The 23,275-nt window shown below is 34.0% G+C and overlaps 1 protein-coding gene across 1 annotated transcript; it reads left to right on the top strand.

The window, feature by feature from the left end:
* The first annotated feature begins 895 nt into the window (after positions 1-895).
* Positions 896-4,045, top strand: LOC107632307 (CASP-like protein 4A3). Its single transcript, XM_016336006.3, has 3 exons — positions 896-1,856; positions 3,180-3,312; positions 3,582-4,045. Exons 1-3 carry the CDS (start codon positions 1,318-1,320, stop codon positions 3,777-3,779), a joined length of 870 nt encoding a protein of 289 aa, XP_016191492.1. The 5' UTR covers positions 896-1,317; the 3' UTR covers positions 3,780-4,045.
* Positions 4,046-23,275: the final 19,230 nt, after the last annotated feature.

Raw genomic sequence — 23,275 nt, 5'->3', positions numbered from 1 at the left:
ATTTGGAATACGAATGTAAATGAGAAATTAAATTAAATAAATAAAAAAGAAAACAAACTAGAATTTAAAGAAGGTAAAATACTTGAAGAAAAGAAGTCAGTAAAATATATTGAAAATTGACTTAAGACACTTATATGCACTTGTACTCCATGATTCTTCTTGATGTTAGTATAACTTAGAAATTGCAAAATTTTAGAGTAATTTTTAAATATTTTTCTTGAAGTTCCTAAGTCTTTTAAGTTTCCCTTATTTATAGACAATGATGTTAGCTAAATATTTCTCTCTATCCCAGGATCTAGCTTTTCTTTTTTTTGGATTCTCATAATCCACGACCTTGTCTTAACTACTATGAAGTACCTTATTTGCCAAGTTAAAAACTCGACGTCTTTTTTTTTTAGGGTGATCCCTAAGCTTTTACCTCCACATTCCTTATTTATCATGTGCCATCGAATTAACTCATGTGTTGTTAATAAAATTCAATCCAAGCCAATTTCGACTCGACTCATATCATGCATGATGTAGACGTCATTTGCTTCATCATGGTCGAATCATATAATTTGTCAGAATTTTGTACTAACAATATATATATACTAATAGAGCATTTGATTATCAAATTTATTATTTTTGAGTTATTATCATGATGTTTCAAATTTTGCATGCTTAGTGTAATAATAGAATAAACTTAATTCAATATTAAAAAAAATATGAGTACAAACAACATTATAAGTGAGTAGTGATGCAACCCTGGCTTTACAAGTTACATTAACATATGACAAACGAAAAAGCAGTTTGGGAACAAAAATCAATAATGAAGCTCCTTTACTTAATAATAAGAAAAGCTAAGCTAAGTTTGCTAAGTTTCCAGAAGTGCAAGTATGACAGTGAAGTCGAAGTTAGGAACAGAAAGAATCGGAAGGAGGAAACACTTGACTCTCAGTGGAGTTTTGAATCCCATGCGGAACCCAAACCTTTTTCCTACCTGCACTCCAAGAATCAAACCCATCTCACCCACATGCCCTGCTTACGTGTCGCTCTCTTATTGGTTGACTGTGTACTGAAAACAATGGGCTTTTTCAGATCGAAGCCCACGTGGCAAGATCCTACGCTGAAAATTACAGAACCTAGAGAATACCACTCTACTCCTCCTTACTACTACACTTTTTTTCCTTTCAACTTTCTCTCCCATTTCCCACCACTCAAACGCCTTCTTCCTCTTTATTCCTCTTTTCCCCGCCTTTAAAACCCGCCGAGGCTACGAAATTCGATTCCACGTAAAACGCAGTGCACTCTGCGATTTTTCTTTTTAAAAAAGAAAAAATGAAAAAGTCGGTGTTGAAAGAACCCGAGTCGACGACTCATTTCGACTCGCCTCACTCACCATTCCGAATACGATCCTCTCCTCTCTCCGATGGCGGCGATCCTAACGAGTCCGAATCTCCGCCACAGCGGTTTCACTCGCCAGAAAACTCACCGGAAAGTCAACACCGTGACAACTCCAGGGCAATCGTGGTCGTCGGAAGTCCGGCGCACCAATCTCCCTTGCACGATTCCGATCGCCAGAGCCCGACTCCGGAGAATGCACCGCCGGTGGTGGTAATCAACCGCGCTGTGAGGCAGGAGCCTCAGCCTGCGCCGACGAATCTGAGCGCCGGTCATGGAGGACGAGGCAGAGAAGGCGGAGGGAGGGGGAGAAGCAGGACGGCGCCGGCGATGAATAGGGAGAAGATAATGAGGACGGCGGCACTAGGGTTCCGGGTGAGCGAGGTGGTTCTGTGTTTGATTTCGTTTTCGGTTATGGCGGCCGATAAGACTCAAGGTTGGAGTGGTGACTCCTTTTATCGCTACAAGGAATACAGGTTTTAATTTCTTCTTTCGTTTTCTATTTTATTTTTTTAGCAAATATTATATTATTTGCAATATAGTAGCTCGATCAATACTAGTCATCAGTACTCACCATATACAATGTCTTCAATATGCATGTATGAACATATTTTACTAAATTGTTTAATATTTTAACTATTATCGAAGATATCGAATACTCAGTCACTTCTTTCTATCTTTATTTTTATTTTCTTTTAAGTAGTATTTGCTAATGAAAAATGCATTTTCATTATTTGTGATATGTCATTACATGTGTGACTTTTTTAGCTCAAGAGCGTTATACTCATATAAATTTTGTTAATCCAATTTAAAAAATGCGAATTGAACAAATTATTTTTGTAATCAAATTTAAATTTAATCTTTTCTTTTATTATTATGTGTCTTTTTTTTAACTAAATTTTTTAGTTATTTAATAAATAATTGAATTAACTTAATTAAACTTAGTTCTTCTCAAAGTGACTTAATTATGTAATATTACCGAATGATTAAAGAGTTGTGTAAAGTATCTCTTCTGTCTACTTAGGAGTATTACTCTTCTGGTTTTCAGGATAATTTACAGGTATAAAATGAACTAATCAAATTATTCGATTATTCTAAATTGGATTTTGCTATATATTTATATTTTTTTTTAATCTACCTACCTATTGTTAAGTTAAAGGAAATAACGAATTTTTAAAATAAACATTAATACTATAAATGTATTTTAGATAATACTATTAATTTTTTAATAGCATCCTTAATTTAATTGTAATTATAATGATTAAATAACATTAATTACGCATGTATATTTGTTTAAAGGTAATATAATTCTATCTTATATGTACGTTATTAAGATTTCTTTATTACTATTTTTTGCATTTATATTTAAGAATGGGGTATATTTAAATTAATTTGCTTCTGCCGTGAAACTTGTTTAATTCAATCGCAGTTCTTTATACTTTTTCTGTTTATGATAATTTATAAACAAGTAATCACTTATTAGAGTTGCTTTAGTGGATGAAAAATGTGCAACTTTTTGGTTTGGGTCAGATCAATGTCAAAGGCCATAATTTCGTTGAAATGCCGTTGAATTTGGCAGGACGATGTTTTGAATTGCTTTTGAAGCTACACTTAATTGCAATTTTTTGAACATGGAAAATCCGTACCTGAATAATGCGAGTACTACTACTTGTTACAATAATAATTGTTGTCATCATTGGATTTGTATACTCCTCTTTTTTTTTTTTTTTTTTTTTTTTTTTTTTTTTTCTGTTTGGCATTTAATTTTACCAAATTACTGTTGGGTGATATGGGCGCAGGTATTGTTTATCAATGAACGTTATAGCATTTGTTTATGCTGCATTTCAAGCATGTGATCTTGCCACCCAGTTCTCTGGCAAACAATTACTCGTTCACCATTTCCGCCCTCACTTTGATTTCTTCATGGATCAGGTTAGTTAAAGAAACCAATTCAACTTTTAAGCTTCATTTCAATTTATGCTTTTCAGATCTGAGTCCAAGAGATGACAAGAAAAAGAAACGATAACCATGTTGAAAGCAATTATAATTCATCTATCTTAAACTAATTCATGCCTTGTTCAATTGAATGAATCTTGAATTTTCTTTTGTAATTGAATAACAGACTGAGTTGTGGAAAACTTTAACAATTTTTTTTTTTTGTGTGCATGCCTTGGCGCACGATAAATGAAATTGAATGACAGGTTCTGGCATATCTCTTGATGTCTGCATCATCATCGGCAGCTACCCGGGTAGATGACTGGCAATCGAACTGGGGAAGAGATGAGTTCACGGAGATGGCGAGTGCCTCAGTTGCTTTCTCCTTCCTAGCATTCATTGCATTTTCCATTAGTTCACTCATCTCTGGTTACAACCTCTTCACTCTCTATCCTGTTCCTTAGCAACCAACATTTTAAACCTCATACACATACAAACTGTCTGTCTATATGAGTCCTCTTTTTAAATTCTTTTTCTTCTGATGTCTATTAATGCAATCAAGAAAATGTCATTGCCCGTGATTTTATTTCTTTTACTGTACAGACAGACTTGTATACATAAACTTGCATGGTATTTCATCTTACGATTCGCAGGGTGGAGAAAGAATTTTGTATAACTTTGAAATACAATTTTTAATTTCAATATTTTAAATGAAAATAGTTTTACACAATACTTAGCTATTTCTTGTCGCTAATTACTAGTTAGAGGTAGTTAGACCTTATAAATGAGATCAGAATTTATTTTTTTATCCTGTTCTCATAAACACCTGGAATACACAATAAAACAAATATATGAATGAAAAAATAATAATGACCCTTCTTCCATAACCCTATACATATTATACTTTTATTACGCAATCCACATTGTCATAGCATTTAAGCATTATGTCAATACCCAAGTTCCTATAATATTAGAGATGTATGGAACAATCTAGGTCCTAAAATAAAAATAGCTCTATGAAACTCAGAATTCAACATAATGATTTACTGGTACAACTGACTTTGTTGATGCATTAATTTTAATGGCCATTACACTTGAGCATAAAGGAAAAAAAAAAATGTAAGTTGTCATCATGAAGGATATGACTAAAGCTTTTACTTTTTTTTTAAGCTAACTTATAAAAATCAAACTTTTAAAAGATAATTTTTTAAAAATTATTGTATCTATATTAAGCAAATTAAATTAAAAATAACTTTTAGTAAGTATAACTAATAATAATTGTATTTAGTAAAATAATTTTTAAAATTTAAAAATAGAATACATACCCAATGCAATCCATATATTAGTTAACAACGCTGATGTGGACATTTAGTCAGAGTTAAGTGCCATGTTGATTTAAGAGGAATGTACAAAATTGATGTATCTCCTATATTCTTTGAAAAAACGATGTCATTTCTCAAATCCACTTAACCAAACCTAATTTGGATGATTCGTTGTAGTCCCAATCTTTCCATACTCACTCATCTTTGAAATCATAGACAAATCCTAGGGCACCATAATTGAAAGTGAAAAACGTTGGTTATTATTAAACCTGTGAATCGAAGGTGAAAATTTGACTTGTAGCATGAACGAGAGTGTTCGAGATCGAAGGAAGAAGAGATGGGTCTCTCTAAAGTGCTATTGCGGGTCTCATGTCATTCTATTTATGTCTTGGATCGAAAACAACCCAGATAAGTTATTCTTTCGTTGCCCTTACTTGAAGGTATGATATGTTTAATAATACGTTGGTTGGTTGAATTCTGTATTCACTATTAGTCTCACAAGCTTAATTCGAATAGTAAATTGTAGAAACTCATTGTTCATTCTTTGCGTGGCTAGATGATTATATTTCTTTATTTAATGAGGATGCTATAAAGACAATCTCAAAAGCAGTATTAATGCAAAAGAAGAATCGATTTGAAGGCAAGAGTGATTCGGTGGATGACAAAGTTAAAAAGCTAGAGGATAGGTTGATTGGATTAGAGAATCAATTAGAGAAGTGGATACTAAAAATGGGTGAAAATAGATGCTTGGGTAATCAAGCATCACCCTTCATTACATGTAACATGTAATGACCCAACTTCTAGCACGTCATGACTAATGTTAGTCGCCAGGCACTACTTCACAGCTTTTTTTAGAGACTTTAGATCTTATATTAAATATATACATATGAGTCTATAGCTCTAGTCGAGATTGTGTGTTAGATAGATATAATGGAATAGCAAATTGTTAAACAGATAATACATGAAGCATAGAAAATATAGTAATTTCATATATATATATATATATATGCTTGAAGGCTCATCTAGTACATCATAGTGCACATAGGGTTAAATCACTGCTTATTCATGTAAATATTTACAGATTCTATTATTTATACTAACAAGCCTTGACTTACAAGAGTCACACTAGTCTGGAATTTGTTCTAATTTACATATATAGATATTTACAAAAGCAACTACCCCTCTAAAAGTCTATGTAGAGTGAGGGCAAAGACCACTACTACTACAACTATTATTATTGCTGCTGCTCATGGATATCTTGGTAGTTGAGAAAACATTGTGCTAAAGCAAGGAGAGAGCCATTAGATACACCTGTAATGTTGTTGCTAGCTTGTCCAAATGCGGGAATTTCAAAGAAGATCACGCTGGTTCCCATCTGTGAAACGGGAGAAAGTAAGGGAGTGAGAATCAAAGGTTCCCAGTAGGGTACTAAGCAGGAAACTAAGGGGTTCCGCAGCTTGAATCTAAGAGTTCACGCAGTTGTGTCAATAAGTAACGAAAACAAGTACAAGAAAAAGTATATAGTAGAATAGTAAACAAGCATAGAATATAGGAAACAGAGATAAATCACAATCACAAAGAAATACAACAACCAAGTATGATATATGCCTGGTCCTATGTAAGCTATGAGCTCATGTGTCATTTACTACTGATGAGCCACTATTTTACGGTTTATTTTGTATTGAATTGAGTGGATTTTATCAATTATTCATACACTTATTCATATAAATTGCATGGTTTTACATATCCTTCCTAATTTTGTGCTATGATTGAAAACATGCTTCTTTGGCCTTAAATTTGCTAATTTTTAATCCTCTTTTATTACCATCGATGCCAAGATATGTTTGTTAAGTGTTTTCAGGTTTTATAGGGCAGAAATAACTTAGAGGATGGAAAAGGAGGCATGCAAAAGTGGAAGGAACACAAGAAATTAAGGTTTTGAGAAGCTGGCAGTGATGCGTACACATGGACGACGCGTACGCGTGACTGGTGCAGTAGACATACAATGTGCACGCGTGGTTGACGCCTATGCATGGCCAGTGAAAAGTCCAGCAACGCGTATGCGTGGTTGATGCATATGCGTGACGAGCATCACGTGCTGCATTAAACAGAATTCATTGGGAACGATTTCTGGGCTGCTTTTTACCCAGTTTCAGGCCCGAAAATACATATTAGAGGCTACAGACTGGAGCTGGAAGCGAGACTAATTTTCATTCACACAATTTTAGCCTCTCTCTAGGTTTTAGGGTTTTTAGTCTTGTTCCTTCTCAAATTCAGATCTCTACCTTACTTTAATTTAGTTTCTCTTCTACTTTTATTTGTTCTAATACTTTAGTTGATCTATTTCTCTCGTTGATTTCTTTATGTTGCCAATTTAGTTTGTGTATTCTTCTTGTTTCCTTTAATCCATATTAATGCAAGTTATGTTTCCATGTTTATGATTGTTTTCTTTAATTTATTGTTATTGTTTCCTCTTGTAATTGTTAGTCTTAGATTTTGCTATATCTTGTTAGTTTTCTATGTTTTTATTTTATGCCTTCCAAGTGTTTGATAAAATGCTTGGTTGGGTTTTAAATTAGATTTTTATGTTATTGACTTGGATTGATTAATTAGAGACTTTTAAGTTATCAAAAGTCTTTTGTTGATTGGTGATTGAAGATTGCCAGTTAGCTTAAACTTCACCAAAGCTAGTCTCTCACTATGAGTTGACTAGGACTTGTGAACTCAAGTTGATTTTATGCACTTGACCTTCCTCCATTGGTTAGAGGTTAACTAAGTGAAGGCAATTCACTTTTACCATCACAATTGACGATGATAATGAGGATAGGACTTCTAATTCTCTTTCCTTGCTAAGAGCTTCCTTAATTATTAGTTTATTTTCTCGCCATTTTTCTTTCTTGTTCCTTATTTCAAAAACCCCAAAAATATACTTTCCCATAACAAATAATAAACTACACTTCCCTGCAATTCCTTGAAAGACGACCCGAGGTTTAAATACTTCGGTTAATTTTATTGAGTTTGCTTAAGTAACAAACAAATTGAACATTGACTGAGGAAAATTTGTTGGTTTAGAACTATACTTGTAACGCAACATTTTTATGAAAATCTTTACTGACATTTTTCCTCCGTCAACTACCCACAACCCGACGTTACCCGGGACTAAGCCTGAATATGATTTTTCCAACTGCGTAAGTTTTGTATATATGCCTAATGGACAAAGCCACGTACATTCTGGCAACCAGCAATCGTCGCAGGGCTTGATGCCATAGTATGCTAACAGTTGGAGGAACATTGTGCATTCTGATGGGTGTCCCACCATCATATAGTCTCTGGCTAGGCAGGGTGGAAGTTCGCTATACCAGGTAATCTCTAACACCTTGAGATTTACAGTTTCTTTTTCTGTGGCACTTTTCAATGAACTTTATTTCTAAGGGACTTCTCTACCCTTTCTTTTTGTAAAAACTTGTGCTCGGTCTCTTCTCTTTAAATCTCTCAGCCTTTGTCACATTTACTATTTTGTCCTTGATATTTTTATATATTTTAATTTTGCCTTTTTGCATATAACTTCTCTTTTTACCATTTTCTTTAGGCTTTTAGTGACGTTTTCACCACTAATGATATTACTTTACCATTTTACCCTCATATCTTTTTTAAAAGACTTTTTTACACTTCATTAAGTTAATTAACCATTTTTATATTTCATTTTAAGCCTAAAATTATCAATTTATCCCCAAGTGTTCTAATTTTTTCGTTTGATTTTATTTTGTGTTAAAACTTTACCGAATTAATCCTAGAATTTTTCTATGACCAAATCACCCTTAATATTTTTTAATAAATACCAATTTGATCCTTATAAACCTGAAAGACTATTTTACCCTTTATTATTTTATTTACTTGTTTAGTTACCATATGTTGCATTTTTATTCCTAACTTTTACTAAAACTTTTATTTAGGTCCAAAATTTTATTTTAATTATAATTTTGAACCAAATAATTTATATAATTACTATTTTATCCCTAGAACTATTAAATTCAGAATTTGAATTATATCTTGCATAAATTATATTTTTAGTCTTCTTTTTTTTTGAAAATGACCACAACACCCTTTTTTCTTTTACACTTCTGTTCCATATGATTAAAACTATTTTTCTTTTTTTTTAACTCTTTAACAATTCACTTTTGAGGTCTTCAGGGACTGAATTTTTAAGAAGTACAGGTTTACATTTCTATTCACTTTTGGTGACTTTTAAAACTTGAAACTTAAACTCTAAGTGCTTTAAATATTTTTCGTTGTTCCATATAATTTTCAGAGATAAATAAGCTTCATATATTACTCAAATAACAAGCCAAAAATAGAAAAGCATCAATGAATTTTTAGATTACAAAATTGAACACAAAATCACCAAACAAAGTGGATTATATGAACACCGAAATAAGAACAAACAGATTTTAGTTCGATTCTTAGACCTCTCAAATACCAGAAAACACTCACATAAAGACAGGAACACGGCTGGTGATGGTGCAATTTTTCACTCACACAAAGACAGGAACACGGCTGGGGGTGGTGCAGTTTTTCTTGGTCAAAAAGTGTAACAAAAAGTTATGAAATTTAGCCACTTTAAGCTTGAGTTTCTCTAGCTCCTTATGCCTGCTTTATATGGGCTTGCAGTTTCTTTTTTCACGGCATTTTTCAATAAACTTTATCTCTAAAGGACTTTTCTGTCCTTCCTTTTTATAAAAACTTGTGCCCGGTTTCTTCTCTTTAAATCTCTCAGTCTTTGTCCTATTTATTATTTTACCCTTGGTACTTTTATATATTTTCAATTTGTCCTTTTGTATATAACTTCTCTCTTTATCATTTTCTTTAGGTTTTAATCTCTTTCACCACTAATAGTGTTACTTTACTATTTTACCCTCGTACCTTTTCTAAAATACCCTTTTACCCTTCATTAAGTTAATTAACTATTTTTATATTTTACTTAAAATATAAAGTTACCATTTTACCTCTAAATTCTCTAGTTTTTTTTGTTTAATTTTAGGTTTAATTACTCTGTCGGTCCCTATAATTTCACCGAATTTTCAATTAGGTCCCTATACTATATCAAATTTTGTAAGTCCTTACCGTGACAAAAATATTGAAATTAATAGAATATTCTATTAAACTATACAGAATATTCAGTAAAGTGTTAGGTATATTCAGTTTGTTTAATAGAATATTCTGTCAAAACTTTACCGAATTGATCCTAGAATTTTTTATGACCAAATCACCCTTAATATTTTCAATAAATGTCAATTTTACCTGTAGAAACCTAAATGACTATTTTACCTTTTATTATTTTATTTACTTGTTTAGTTACGATATGTTGCACTTTTACTCTTAACTTTTACTAAAGTTTTTCTTAGGGTTTTAATTATAATTTTGACCTAACTAATTTATATAATTACTATTTTACCTCTAAAACTAGTACATTCTTACTTAAATTATATTTTGGCCCTCTTTTTATTCGAAAATAACTAAATACCCTTTTTACTTTTACACACTTGTTCCATAAGATTAATACTATTTTTCTAACTTCTTTTTAACTCTTTAACACGTCACTCCTCAGGTCATCAGGGACAGAAATTTCTAGAAGTATAGGTTTGATGGCCAGAGTCCACTTTTAGTGACTTTTAAGGCTTAAAATTTAAACCCCAAGGGCTCTAAATATTTTTGGCTATTTCATATCATTTTTAGAGGTAAATAAGCTTCATATATCACTCAAATAACAAAGCAAAAAATAAAAAAGCACCAATGAATTTTCAGATTACAAAATTGAACACAAAATTACCACAAAGTGGATTATATAAACATCGAAACAAGCATAAACATATTCTATCTAATCCTAACCCTTACCTCTTATTTAATTCAGATCTTAGACTTCTCAAACACCAGAAAACACTCACACAATGGTAGGGACACTGCTGGTGGCGGTGTAGTTTTTTCTTGGCTGAAAAATGTCATAAAAAGTGATGAAATTTAGCCACTTTAAGCTTGAGTTTCTCTAGCTCTTTAGGCGTGCTCCATATATAATTCAAGAGGAGTTTTATAGTTATAGAAGATATAAAAAATTCATCATGATTACTTTTGAAAAAACAGAAAAATGGAATTAGTGAAAACAGGTAAGAAATTGTGTTTGTATGGCTTGAATTCTTGAAGAACACTTGAAGAACAATGGAAGAAAAGTTGGAATAAAGGCTGAAACACAGAGAAGAAGTACAGGAATTTACTTTCTTTTTCTCTCTAAAACTCCGCCATTTTGTGTAAAAATGTATAAAGTGTTTCATGAATTTTGTGATCAAGAATTTCTTAAATAAAAATATGAGTCTTGGTTAAATTAATTGTGGTATAAGGAGCTAAAAAAATCAGAGGAGAATGAGTTGAGATTGAGAAAGAATGGGTGTGACTTCGAGAAAACACAATCAGCCTCACAATGACGTGCTTATCCGTAGTTAATCGCGATTAGTTACTCGGAGTTAAAAACAGAGTAGAGAGGAGCGGATTACTTGAAAAACAAGCAAGATGATTCGGAATCTTTATGAGTTGTTTGCTGAATACTAGTCAGAGGTTCGTTTTGGAGTAACTTATCCCGTGCGGTAAAATATTAGCAACTAGGATTTATTTTAAGGTATAAATCATGAATGAATGCTAAGATTAATCTTGGGACACAATTACCAAAGTATAAATTATTTTTACCATTGATTTTAAGATTATTTTTTATTACCAACTTTTTCCTAGCATGCGTAAAAACCATCACTAAAAGTGAATTTTCAGCTCAAAAAGTGTCTAGTGAGAAAAATAAACCAATGGCAGCCAAGTATTTAATTTTTACTAGTAAAATTTAATTTAGAGGAATTAATTACTCTCATAAAGTCAAGTTTGACTCATTAAATACCTTTTACTAATTAACTTTTATTTTTTTATCATTGGGCCTACCTCATTAAATCTTGTTGGGCCATGGTTCGAGATTTTGCAGAATAAGTTATAAAATAGCCAGACAAATCAATTTACTAAAAATCGTGTCCTAACCTAACCCAAATTTCAAGTCAGGGACCATGCTATCAAATTAAAACATAGTCTTGTAATTTATGTAACCAATGTCTAAATATGGCCGTTTCTTCACATTCCCATTAACATACTTCAGTTCACCCTATAAATTGATCTTAAAATATTTTTCATGATGAAAAACAGGAACTATTTTAAATTTGTTCATCTGTAAATAATTACACCTAATCAAAGTCCACTTCATGACACTTATTATCTAACTATGACAATAATCTAAAACACTCACAAACAACATGTAATAACAAAAAGAAAAGAGAGAGAGAGAGCAGGCATGTGGGGCACATGCCCCACTTAAGCTTTTTTTCTCTCTCCTTACTCTTCCTTGATCCTCCTCAGTCTCTCATTTTCTCTTTCTCTATTCCTTCATACAATTCAAACCCTCTCCTCCCTTTTAACTCTTTTCCCATTCTATCATCTTTGTTTCAAAATTCTTACCTAACTACAATACACTAGATTTTATTTTTATTCTTTTATTTTATCTCAATTTTAATATATCACTTATACCAAAAAAAATTATTTTCTCACAATCTCATTAATGGAGTTCAAGTTTAGTGGGTGAGGAAAGAGCTTCAGATCTTGAATTTTAGTCATTATTAAAACTTCAAAGTAACTCTTTAACTTAATAATTAGTTATATCTCTAAATTTTGTCATCTCTATATTTATGGTATGCAAATTAGTATTATTAAGGTTAAAAAATTTGGGACTTTTGTCAAATTGAGAAGGATTATATTAATTAACAATATTATTAGCTCATAATTGTTGTTGTTGTTGTTATTGTCAGTGGATATTATACCTATAATTACGTTTAAATGTATTACTATTAATATTTAATTTGAATTATGAGTTTTTGCATTTGAAATTATTTGATTGTTGTGAATTTTGAATTATTAGAATGAATAATTACTTTTAAAAATTCATAATTTTATACAAATACACATAAGGCGATATTAGTATACATTAAAAAATATACATGTTTTTTTTAGGTTGACTTTATTATATTTTAACAAGGATAAGTACAAGCCAATTTTAAAAAATTTTACCTTAAATATTTTTAAAAGTATTTTCATCTTTTAAAACTGCAAATATAAGTATATAGTTTATTTTTTTATCAAATACAAAACAAAAAGAGTTTGTACTTTTAAAAAATACAAATATTTTTTCAAAAATCTTACCAAATTGAATCTCGAGAGTGAGTTTTTGGAACATGAAAAGAAAATATATATCACTACAAAAAAGGGTTAAAATAGCGGTTTTTTATGGAAATTACGACGGTTACAACTGCCATTATTACAAAAAAATGACACCTCCAAGAAACGCCAGAATTCTGAGCGCCATTCTGGTTATTACGGCGGTTTTCTGAAAACCGCCGTAATAACCAGTGGATAATACGGCGGTTTTCTTACGGTTATAATGGCGGTTTTAACCACCATTTTAACCAAATAAAACGGCAGTTTTGTTATTGTTTAAAAGGGCGGTTTGTAACCGCCGTTTTTACCAGGATTTAATGGCATCCTTCTCGTTTAAAATGGCGTTTCTAACCGCCGTTTTTACTTGGGTTTAATTGCATCCTTTTGTTTAAAATGACGTTTCTAACCGCCATTTTTACCTGTATTTAATGGCATCCTTTTCGTTTAAAATGGTATTTCTAACCGCTGTTTTTACTTGTGTTTAATGGCATCCTTTTCGGTTAAGATGGCATTTTCTAACCGCCGTTTTTACCAGGATAAAATGTTACCTTTTTTGTTTGAAATGGCAATTTTTAGCTGTTATTTTTATCTAAGTATGATGGCAATTTTATACTTTTTAAAATGAGATTGAAACTACTTATTTAAGGTGACATTTTTAGAACTCAAATTTTAAAATCTCATAATAACCAAAAGGCATAACCTTAAATCATACATCATAATAAGATTTTTTAATTCATACACGATCTTCGAAAATAAAAAATCATAATCCAAAAACAAAGTATCAAAGATAACATTTTTCAATAATTCGTCTTAACACATATATATAATACTTAATACATAAAATCTTTATCATACAAGATTATTCTTCTTTGTTGCTCACTCTAGAAGATCTACTTCCTAAATCTCTTGGTGATGGAATCTCACTCGGTTGATCCAATCCCTATAATAAAAATATAATTATTATGAGTACAAAAAATACAAAAAAAGGGAGATATTGATATATATTTTAATATAGAATTTTATTTCTTCTTATAAAGTTCTCTACCCTTTCACCTATCACAGAAGAGATAGAATTGTGATTTTAAATCTTTATTAGACTATTAGACAACCAACCCTAATGTACATCAAGATTATAGCATTGAAAAATAATTAATGGATTGCTAATTTTCTTGATTAGACATGAATATCATCTTATGGCAAATGTTAGTCGATAGTAACCAAATGTTAATAAGACATAAGACAAGCATTGCTATTCGAATTTATATGCTCACCTCAAAGATATTCAAGTATCTGGCAAAAAAGAAAGCACTCCAAATTAAGATTGTGGTAATTTTTTATGACATGGGCTATCACATCTGCCCATTGACTGTTCCAAAATTGGCAATTTGATATAGATCCCCACAAGTCTATACATTCTTCAATCTAATCACTGCCAACTCAATTATAAAACTTAATTTCGCAGAAAGCCAATAAAAAAATTAAAGAGAAAAAAGAAAGAAGGAAATATATACTTCTTACTGTGAATAAAAATTCTGATTGTCCACGTTCATAGGAAGGAATAGTCTTGCAAACCCAGATCCCTCAAAGGATGAATTATGCCATGGGTTTTGCAATAAAGATCTATAAATTTATTCATTGAGCACAAGAAAATTCATCATTTGATAATAAATAATATAGTAAAAAAAACCCTTAAAAAACAAATAAATGAATAATAAATCCTTATATGGCTGATGGCTCAAACAAGGCAATTCACTTTAATAACAATTTTAGCTAAGCATCAACATAGAATACAAAAATAAAATCAGAATGAGAAATCTTTCATGAGGATAAATTAACATTATACAGAAACAATGCCAGGGCACTCACTTAAACTCAGACCATATCTCAAAGGCAGAACCTGATGGGAAGAATCTCCGGCAGGACTGATCTTCACACATATGTTGCAGGTACTGGATACCCATATTCCCATTACCTCCCTCCCAAAATAGAACATAGATCCACCAATACACTTCATTTATCAGAGACAAAAATAGTTAAATCATCTAACTTAGTTGATCATTTACTGAAATTAAAAACAAGAAGAGTAGGCCCAGCCTAGGTTTGTGCGGTTAAGGTTGTTGTACACGACCTGATCAGAAAAGAAGAAATGTTTGTTACTTTTATTTTAGTTGGAAGGGGGGTGCCCCCCTTTAATACGAGAGCTGAAGTCGACCCTTCCCCCGCTTCTTAAAGGAATTGGTTTTGGGCCCGGAGCTGTTGCTGAAGGGAATTAACCGCTTCTGCAAGGGCCTGCCTTCGAGCAGCAAGCCGGGCCTCTATTTGAATAAAAGGGGCACGAAGCTCCGCCTGCTGTCGGGCCTGCTCTTGGTCACTAGCCGAATCCATTGAGCGGGCTTGCTCCACCCGCTCGTCGACTTTGAAAAGACACGTCCTAAGACGCGCCGGCTCCTGCTCAAGCGCGACCATATTGGGTTGAATACCTTCTACCTGTGATTCATTCAAGCCTTGCGAGGCTGAGTCCTCTTGAAGAAACCCAAAATGACATAAAGGTAGAAGCTTACTTCAAATTGCTCAACCCCACTGTATGATATTCACCTCAAATCTGAGTAAACAGAAAAAAAAATTGAAAAAAAACCCACAAAACCCAAAAAATATCATAACAAATGAAATTAATTTCATATATAGTTTATAGCTTTATATAAGATGTCCTTGATGACAAGACTAAATTAAAGGTACTAATCACAATTAGGCAGTAATTGGATGGAACAGAACACAAAAAAAGGCCATGGTATCTATGTTGTATAAAAATGACAAAAATCAAAAGTTATTCTGCTTGTAAATTGGTTGCAAATTTAGGGCATGACACTCGGCAGTAACTGATTGCAACTTAAGCACGTATACAAAATTAGACACAAGAGAATGATTTTTTTTCAACCTTTTAACATCAGACAATGTGATTTTCTTTAATAACAACATTTTTTTCTAGATATATTGTTATGACAAATTTTTGCAGCTAATAAATCAAAAGAGAGTAAGATATATACCTGAACCTGATTTATATAAACTAAGCATGCCATTACTCTGTCCTTTCGCCTACCTTCCGTGGTAAAAATAAATCATTGAATAAGAACAAAAATAAAAATAATAATGGAGATAGAAAATAAAAGCAAATACCAATTCTGCCTTAAAGTATTGAAAATGAAAAAGAAAATCAAGTAGATCTTAATCCTTCACATGGATTACTTTTGAAGTTTAGGTAACATGCAAATTGGATATCTTTACATTAAATTATCTTTAAATTGAATATAATTAGTTAAACTTGCAATACGCTTATAATGCACCTTCATGCTTGCTCAACTTAGATATACACTCACCTTCTTCTTGGCAGTAGCAAGTTCCTTCTTAATCCCACCTGTAAGTAACAAGGTATCAAGTAAGCAATCAAATTTGGAAGACATTTTATTTTGAGTTCAGTGGAAAATTTCATTCATCATTATTAAAGAGATATTTATTACTTATTGTTCCAAACATAACCATTTAAATCTTTTCATCTTTTAAGTATATATATCCTCCCTTCTCTTCATTTGGATTTCCTAACAAATTCAAATCTTAATAAAAAAATGATAGTTCATTTCATTTATGTTCAGATTATATTGAAAAGGTGTTTTATATAAAGAAAATAAAAATTGAATACTTCTGATAAATCATGAACCTACCAGATAGATGACAAAATTAAATGTCCACCTATATAAGTACACTAGTAGTTCTTGTTTAACTAAGGCCTTACACAAAATCACAACTTACCATCATTTGGCTCTAAGACCAGTGCATTTTTAAAGCTTTCAACTGCAGCATTGATGAGCGGATAATTTATACGCTTTTTGGCATTGTTTTTAGGTAGTTTTTAGTATGTTTTAGTTAGTTTTTATTATATTTTTATTAATTTTTAAATAAAAATAACATTTCTGGACTTTACTATGAGTTTGTGTATTTTTCTGTGATTTTAGGTATTTTCTGGCTGAAATTGAGGGACCTGAGCAAAAATATGATTCAGAGGCTGAAAAAGGACTGCAGATGCTGTTGGATTCTGACCTTCCTGCACTCGAAGTGGATTTTCTGGAGCTACCGAAGCCCAATTTGTGTGCTCTCAATTGCGTTAGAAAGTAGACATCCTGGGCTTTCCAGCAATATATATAATAGTCCATACTTTGCCCGAGATTTGATGGCCCAAACCGGCGTTCCAAGTCAGCATAAAAATTCTGGCGTTGACGAGAGGACTTTTGCGTGGTCTAGAAATTTGCGGATAAATCCTCGTTGTAAGTATAGTTTCTAAACCTTCAAAAGTCCTTTCATATAAACGTTTTTGGTTGTCACAAGTAACAAACCCCTTTTAAATTGATAACCGAGTATTTAAACCTCGGGTCGTCTTCTCAAGGAACTGTAGGGAAGTATGTTCTTATTATTGGTTATGGAGATTGTAAATTCGGGGTTTCAAGAATGAGGAACAAATATGACAAATAATTTAAATGGCAATTAAAAATAAATAAATACTGTAAAGCAAACTTTTGGGCAAGGTATGAGAAATTGGAAGTCCAGACTTAGTTATCCTTATCAATAACAATGAAAGTCGAATCTTAATTCCACTTGGTCAGCCTTTACTAAAGTAAAGGAAAGTCAAGGGACTAATTAGTTTGATCTTCGAATCCTATTTATTTCCTAAGAAAAAGTTGGGATTATTGAAGCTCAGCTCAATTAGCAAAGATAACAGTTATCAATTATGTTGAGATAAGATAACTCCTGAGTTACTGCTTTCTTAACCAAGACCAAAAGAAGAAAAAGTAAATTTGCTGGAATAAAAATGCCTTTAGATGTAAAGCAACAATAACATAAATTAAAGAAAGCAATCATGAATTGAAATACCTCAAATAACATTAATAAGGGAAATTATAATCTAACATGAAGAGTTCATAAACTAAATTGGAAGAATAAATAAAAATAAAGAACCTGAGATTGAGAGTCACTCCTAAAACTAAGAGAAGTCCTAAATTCTAAGAGAGAGAGAGATGAGAGAACCGCTCTCAAAACTAGATCTAAATCATGGAAAAGTAACTAAATTGGCGAGCTCTCCTTGAATGGATGCATTCCCTCACTTCATAACCTCTGGTCTATGCCTTCTGGACTTGGATTTGGGCGAAAAAGGGCTTCAGAATTCGCTATGAGCATTTTTTGCAATTTCTGGTGCGTGGCCTCTATCACGCGTCCACGTGGGTCACGCTGTCGCATCATTCGGAGCTTTTCTTGTCACGCGGTCGCGTCAGTCATGCGACCGTGTCATGTTCGTTCTGCTTAAGGCGCGCGGTCGCGTCAGTCATGCAGCCGCGTCGCTGCTTCTTTGCGCTTGGCATGCGTCCGCGTCGCCCATGCGATCGCGTGGATGCCAGTTTCTTCAGAAGCTCCATTTTGTGCTTTCCTTCCTTTTTTGTATGTTTTCTTTCCATCCTTTAAGTCATTCCTACCTTAGAAGATCTGAAAACTACTCAACACACTAATCACAGCATCGAATGGAATTAAAGGTGATTAAAATAATTAATTTAAAAGCATAGGAAATATGTTTTTCACATACATCACATAATAAGGAAGGGAAAGTAAAACCATGCAATTAACATGAATAAGTGGGTGAAGGATTGAATAAATCACTCAAATTAAGCACAAAATATATCATAAAATATGGGTTTATCAACCTCCCCACACTTAAACAATAGCATGTCCTCATGCTAAATCCAAGGTAATAAGTAAGGTTAAAGTGATGGAATGTCATGCAATGCAATCTAATCTAAATGCAACTACCTAAATGCAACATGCAATTCTAATTTATTCACTCATATATAAAGCTTACAGGTAGTTAAATTAATTCACATTCTCAAGGAGTCATATATGTATATAAAGCCAAGCCTTAGATAATCAATAAGCACTTTTACAATTGAGATGGGAGAAAAAGCATTTTATGAACTTGCAAGACAATTAGACAATTCAAACAGAGATAAATGTTAATGAGCTATTGAACCCTCACTGGATTTGTGTTTACTCTCTAGTCACTCAGTGTTTATTGGGTTAATCACTCTATTCCTCTTTTTTTATTCTTCCTTTCTATAACCTTGTTCTTCATCTAACCAATCAACAATTATAGAATACAGTCATACCCAAAATCATGAGGTCTTTAATTAAGGTTGTAATGGGGCCAATGGTAAAGGTAAGGATATATATATAAGGCTAAGTGAGCTAATAAGTGAATCCTTAATTAGACTAAGATCTCACCTAACATACATACTTAGTAAAACAAAACTTCTTTACCTATTTTCCCATATTTTCCCACTTGATGCTACATGCTCATGTTTCAATTTTTATTTTTATCCCATGTGTATTGCTTTTATTTTGCGTTTGGGGAATTCTTTTGTATCCCCTTTATTAAATACTGAAAAATAACCTTTTTTTTAAATGCACATGGTAATTTAATTAATTTGATTTTTCATGAACATGCTTCCCAAAATTTCTTATTTTGAGTTGCTTTATTCTTTTCAACTTTTCTACCTTTTGTTTTTATCATCCATGTTCCCAATGGGTTTTCCACATTTAAACTATTCATAATTTTCTATCTTAAGCTAACCAAGAATTCAACTTGGGATTTTTATTTGTTTTTCAGCTTAAGGCTAGTAGTGTGGCTAATAGAATAAAAGGGGATTTAAAGGCTCAAGAGGGGCTAACAAGGGTGATGTAAAAGGTAGGTTATTTTGGGATAAGTAAGCTAAAATCAAATAATGGCCTCAATCACTCTTTTGGTATGTATCTATATTCTATATTCTATATTCTATAATTAGACATATAGATTAAAACAAAGTAAAGAACATCAGAATATAAAAGAAGGGCGGAACACACAGGAATAAAAATTATGGTTTGAATGAAACCATACAATTAAGCTCAAAACTCACATGCTATGTGTTCTCTAGCTCAAAAATCATTTATCACTTATGTATGTCATGCAGGTTTAGTTAAAAATTCTCATTATTCTCAATGTAAAACTTATATTGAATGGCTTTAAAGTTCTAGTGTTTCTCCTTGATGAAGTGTTGGTAACTTAACTACATGATGTAATGCTATATATACAAGTTTATGGATTTAAATCTGTTATGTTCAAGTTCCTAGCTTACTTTCTTTTTATATTTTCAATTTAAACTAAGCTATCTTATGATAAAAAGGGTAAACTATACTAATTAATCCACTAATAAGTTAGAATTGCAAACTAAATTAAATAACTAAGATATGAACTAAAGTGCAAAATGCAGAAATAGAGTAAAAATACATAAAAGTAGCAATGTATAAGTACTTAGAAAATAAAAATAAAAATAAAGAGAAAAATACAGAAAAATATCCAAAATAAAAGAAAAAGAGTCTGTAGTGGTTCACCAAAATAATACGCCAGAGATGGCGACCTCCCCACACTTAAAATGAAGCATCGTCCCTGATGCTCACTCAAGCAGGGTGTGAAGGGGTGTCATCACTGGAAGGGATGGTAGCTGGTGTCTCTGTGGTGGCTGGCTGAATGTCCGGCTGCTGGAGAGGAGGGGCTGTCTGAATGGGGATCTCAGGATCTGCAGCCTGGATCTGCTGGGGTGCTGCCTGCTGAGTGTCTGCCTGCTCTGCCTCTCCCTGGGGATGGGTCTCTGCCTCGGGCGCATCCGCCTCCTCCTCAGATGCCTCAGATGGTGTGTCAGGCTCGGAGGAGATGTCGCCAGATCGTATCATCAGCTTCAGGTGCTCATAGCGTCGCTTGTTGCGACGCTCCATCTGGTCAAGTCGTCGAAACAAGCGGTGCACCAGATGATGGACAGGCTCTGTGGCAGGTGGAGGTGCAGTGGTGGTGGCAGGGGTAAGTGGTGCAGCAGTGGAGGAAGAGGGACCGGCAGATAGTGTAGCTGTATCATCAGCAGTGTCAGTCAGGAATGGAGGTCTGTAGCCCAAGGCCAGGAAGTTCCTGCTGTGCGGGATAAGCTTCTTGCACTCCGCAGCAGGTGGCCTCTCATCAGCATCTTCCCATGGCACGTCAACTGGACGGCCCAGCTGTGTAACCAGATAGGGAAAGGGAAGAGTGCCTCGGATGTGGACCCTGGCCATATAGTGCTGGATAAAGCGTGGCAGGTACAGGTCCTTGCCCTCCATCACACACCAAAGGAGGGTGATCATAGCGGCTGGTATCTCAGTCTCGTGAGTACTCGGCATAATGTAGTTGCTGAATATCTGATGCCATAGCCGAGCCTCATCGTTCAGGTAAATCCGCTTGATCCCTTTGGGCATGGTGGTGTTCTGACCCATGATCCAAGGAACTGTCGGGTCAAGGGCGATCCTCGCTTTTACTGCGTCCCAGTCAAATCGCATATAGCGCATATCCTTCTCAGCTTTCTGATAGCCATCTGTCTGATCAGTCTTAGGCAAAAGTTTCAGAACCTCTTCTATTGCCTCCTCAGTAACCAGAATCTGCTTCCCTCTGAGGTTCACTGCATCTAGGGAAGTTTTGAAGTAGTTGCAGTAGAATTCCCTAACCCAAGATGCATTAACCTCAGTCAGAGGTCTCTCCAGAAAGAACCAGCCTCTTTGTTTGATCTGATCAGAGGTATATTGCTGGAGTTCTTCTGGGATCTTCAAAGTCCGCTCCAGGTATAGGTTCCTGGAGTTTGCAAACACCGGATACTTCAGCTCACAATATCGGTTTGCAAACTTTACTGAGTCATTGGCGGGAAGTAGCTGGTCGGCCTTCTCCTGCGGGGTAAAGGCTTTCTCCCGCGAGGAGGCATCATGCATGAGGTCGATGATAGAGACGGAGGCTTCTCCTCTTTTCCTTTTGCCAGAAGTGGCCTTGCCTTTTCCCTTTCTCTGGGAATCTGACATCCTGAAAAGCAAAAAACCAGGATATAATAAAAATAGGAAAGCAAATAGGCAAATAATCAAAGAAAACATAAAGTGGCAAAGGAGCAATAGGATAATGAATATGAGTTAAGTAAAATGTGCATTTAGGATTGTATAGGAGTGAAAAGTCTGAAAAGAAGAAATCACAATCCAAAATGTAATTGAATGCAAGTTAAATAGAAAAATTAACATCATGCCTTGGTTAGAATGTTAAAAGAAAAGCAAAAAAAGAAGTTTTGAAAAGGTTAGGTTGGTTAGAGTTAAAATTAGTGAGTTAGTGAAAAATGGGTTAAAGTAAGAGGCATAAGGAAAACAGTCCAAGTAACAAGTAATCACAGGTAGAAGCTATAGGTAACTCATATTCAAACAAGTAAAACAGTTTGATGATGATTCAAATAGAGATAAAGAAAGCAAAAATAGGAATCAAACATCAAAATTGCAGTTTATGAACCAGGAGATCAAAGAAAATAAGAATGTGTGCCTAAGCATTCATGAATTTGTTTGGTGAAATTATTGAAAAGCACAGTTGAAAATGCCAAAACCAAGACATGAACAGAAATATTTTACAGAAATTTGGGCAGCATTCCGGCTAAAATAGGACTTTCCCAGAAAATAAACAGCAATCAAGCAGTTCATATGAATCCAAATTAAAGCTTGCAATTACATATACGGAATATAAACATGAAAGTTCAATGTAAAGAGCAGCAAATGCAGGAAAGTACAGCATATGAACATGAACACAGCAATAGCAGAATTGCAGATTTGATAAAACAGAAACAAGAATAGTGCAAATAAACAGACCTAAATCCACTAACCACATCCTAGGCTACCTAACAACCTAAAATCCACTACAACATGCATATCTAACTATCCTAACATGAACATAAATGGAAAAATAAGAATAAACTACGAATGGATAAAAGGGATTGCATGTTGCGAAACCTGGGAGGCCGAATAATGAGAATAGGCAGAAAGGTGGCTGGGGATGGTGATGATGGTGGCGTCCGGTGCTGGGCATGGCGGCTGGCAGTGGTGGCAGGGCGGCGCGGCTGTTCGGGGCAGGGGGAAGAGAGGGTGATGGGGGTAGGGGAAGGGAGGGGGAGAGAGGTGGTGTTGCTGGTGGAAGGGGGTTGCAGTTGGGACGGTTGGCGGCGGTGGGTGGTGGCGAGGAGGGGAGCAGTGGCGGAGGAGGAGGAGGAAAGAAGAAGGAGGAAGAAAGAAGGGGGACAGAGGGAGGGGGTGGGTGGCGGCGGCGTCTGGGTGGTCAGCGGCGTCTGGGTGGTGGCGCGGTGGTGGCTGGGTGGTGGTGGTTGAGGGTTGGGGGAGAAGAGAGGGAGAAGAAGAGTTGGAGGGGAGGTGTCGCGACTGATGGGGTTTCGCGTGACTGGGGG

This window comes from Arachis ipaensis, chromosome B1 (assembly GCF_059453495.1).
Source record: "Arachis ipaensis isolate K30076 ecotype BB chromosome B1, ASM5945349v1, whole genome shotgun sequence".
NCBI classification, from domain to species: Eukaryota; Viridiplantae; Streptophyta; class Magnoliopsida; order Fabales; family Fabaceae; genus Arachis; species Arachis ipaensis.
Note: the sequence above shows the minus strand (reverse complement) of the source record. Positions and strands in the feature narration are given on the sequence as shown.

Bases quoted from the DNA above. Each gene is read 5' to 3' on its own strand.
- LOC107632307 (XM_016336006.3), top strand. From the start codon at position 1,318: ATGAAAAAGTCGGTGTTGAAAGAACCCGAGTCGACGACTCATTTCGAC. The intron at 1,857-3,179 runs GTTTTAATTTCT...ATATGGGCGCAG, and splicing joins TATCGCTACAAGGAATACAG to GTATTGTTTATCAATGAACG. The intron at 3,313-3,581 runs GTTAGTTAAAGA...ATTGAATGACAG, and splicing joins TTGATTTCTTCATGGATCAG to GTTCTGGCATATCTCTTGAT.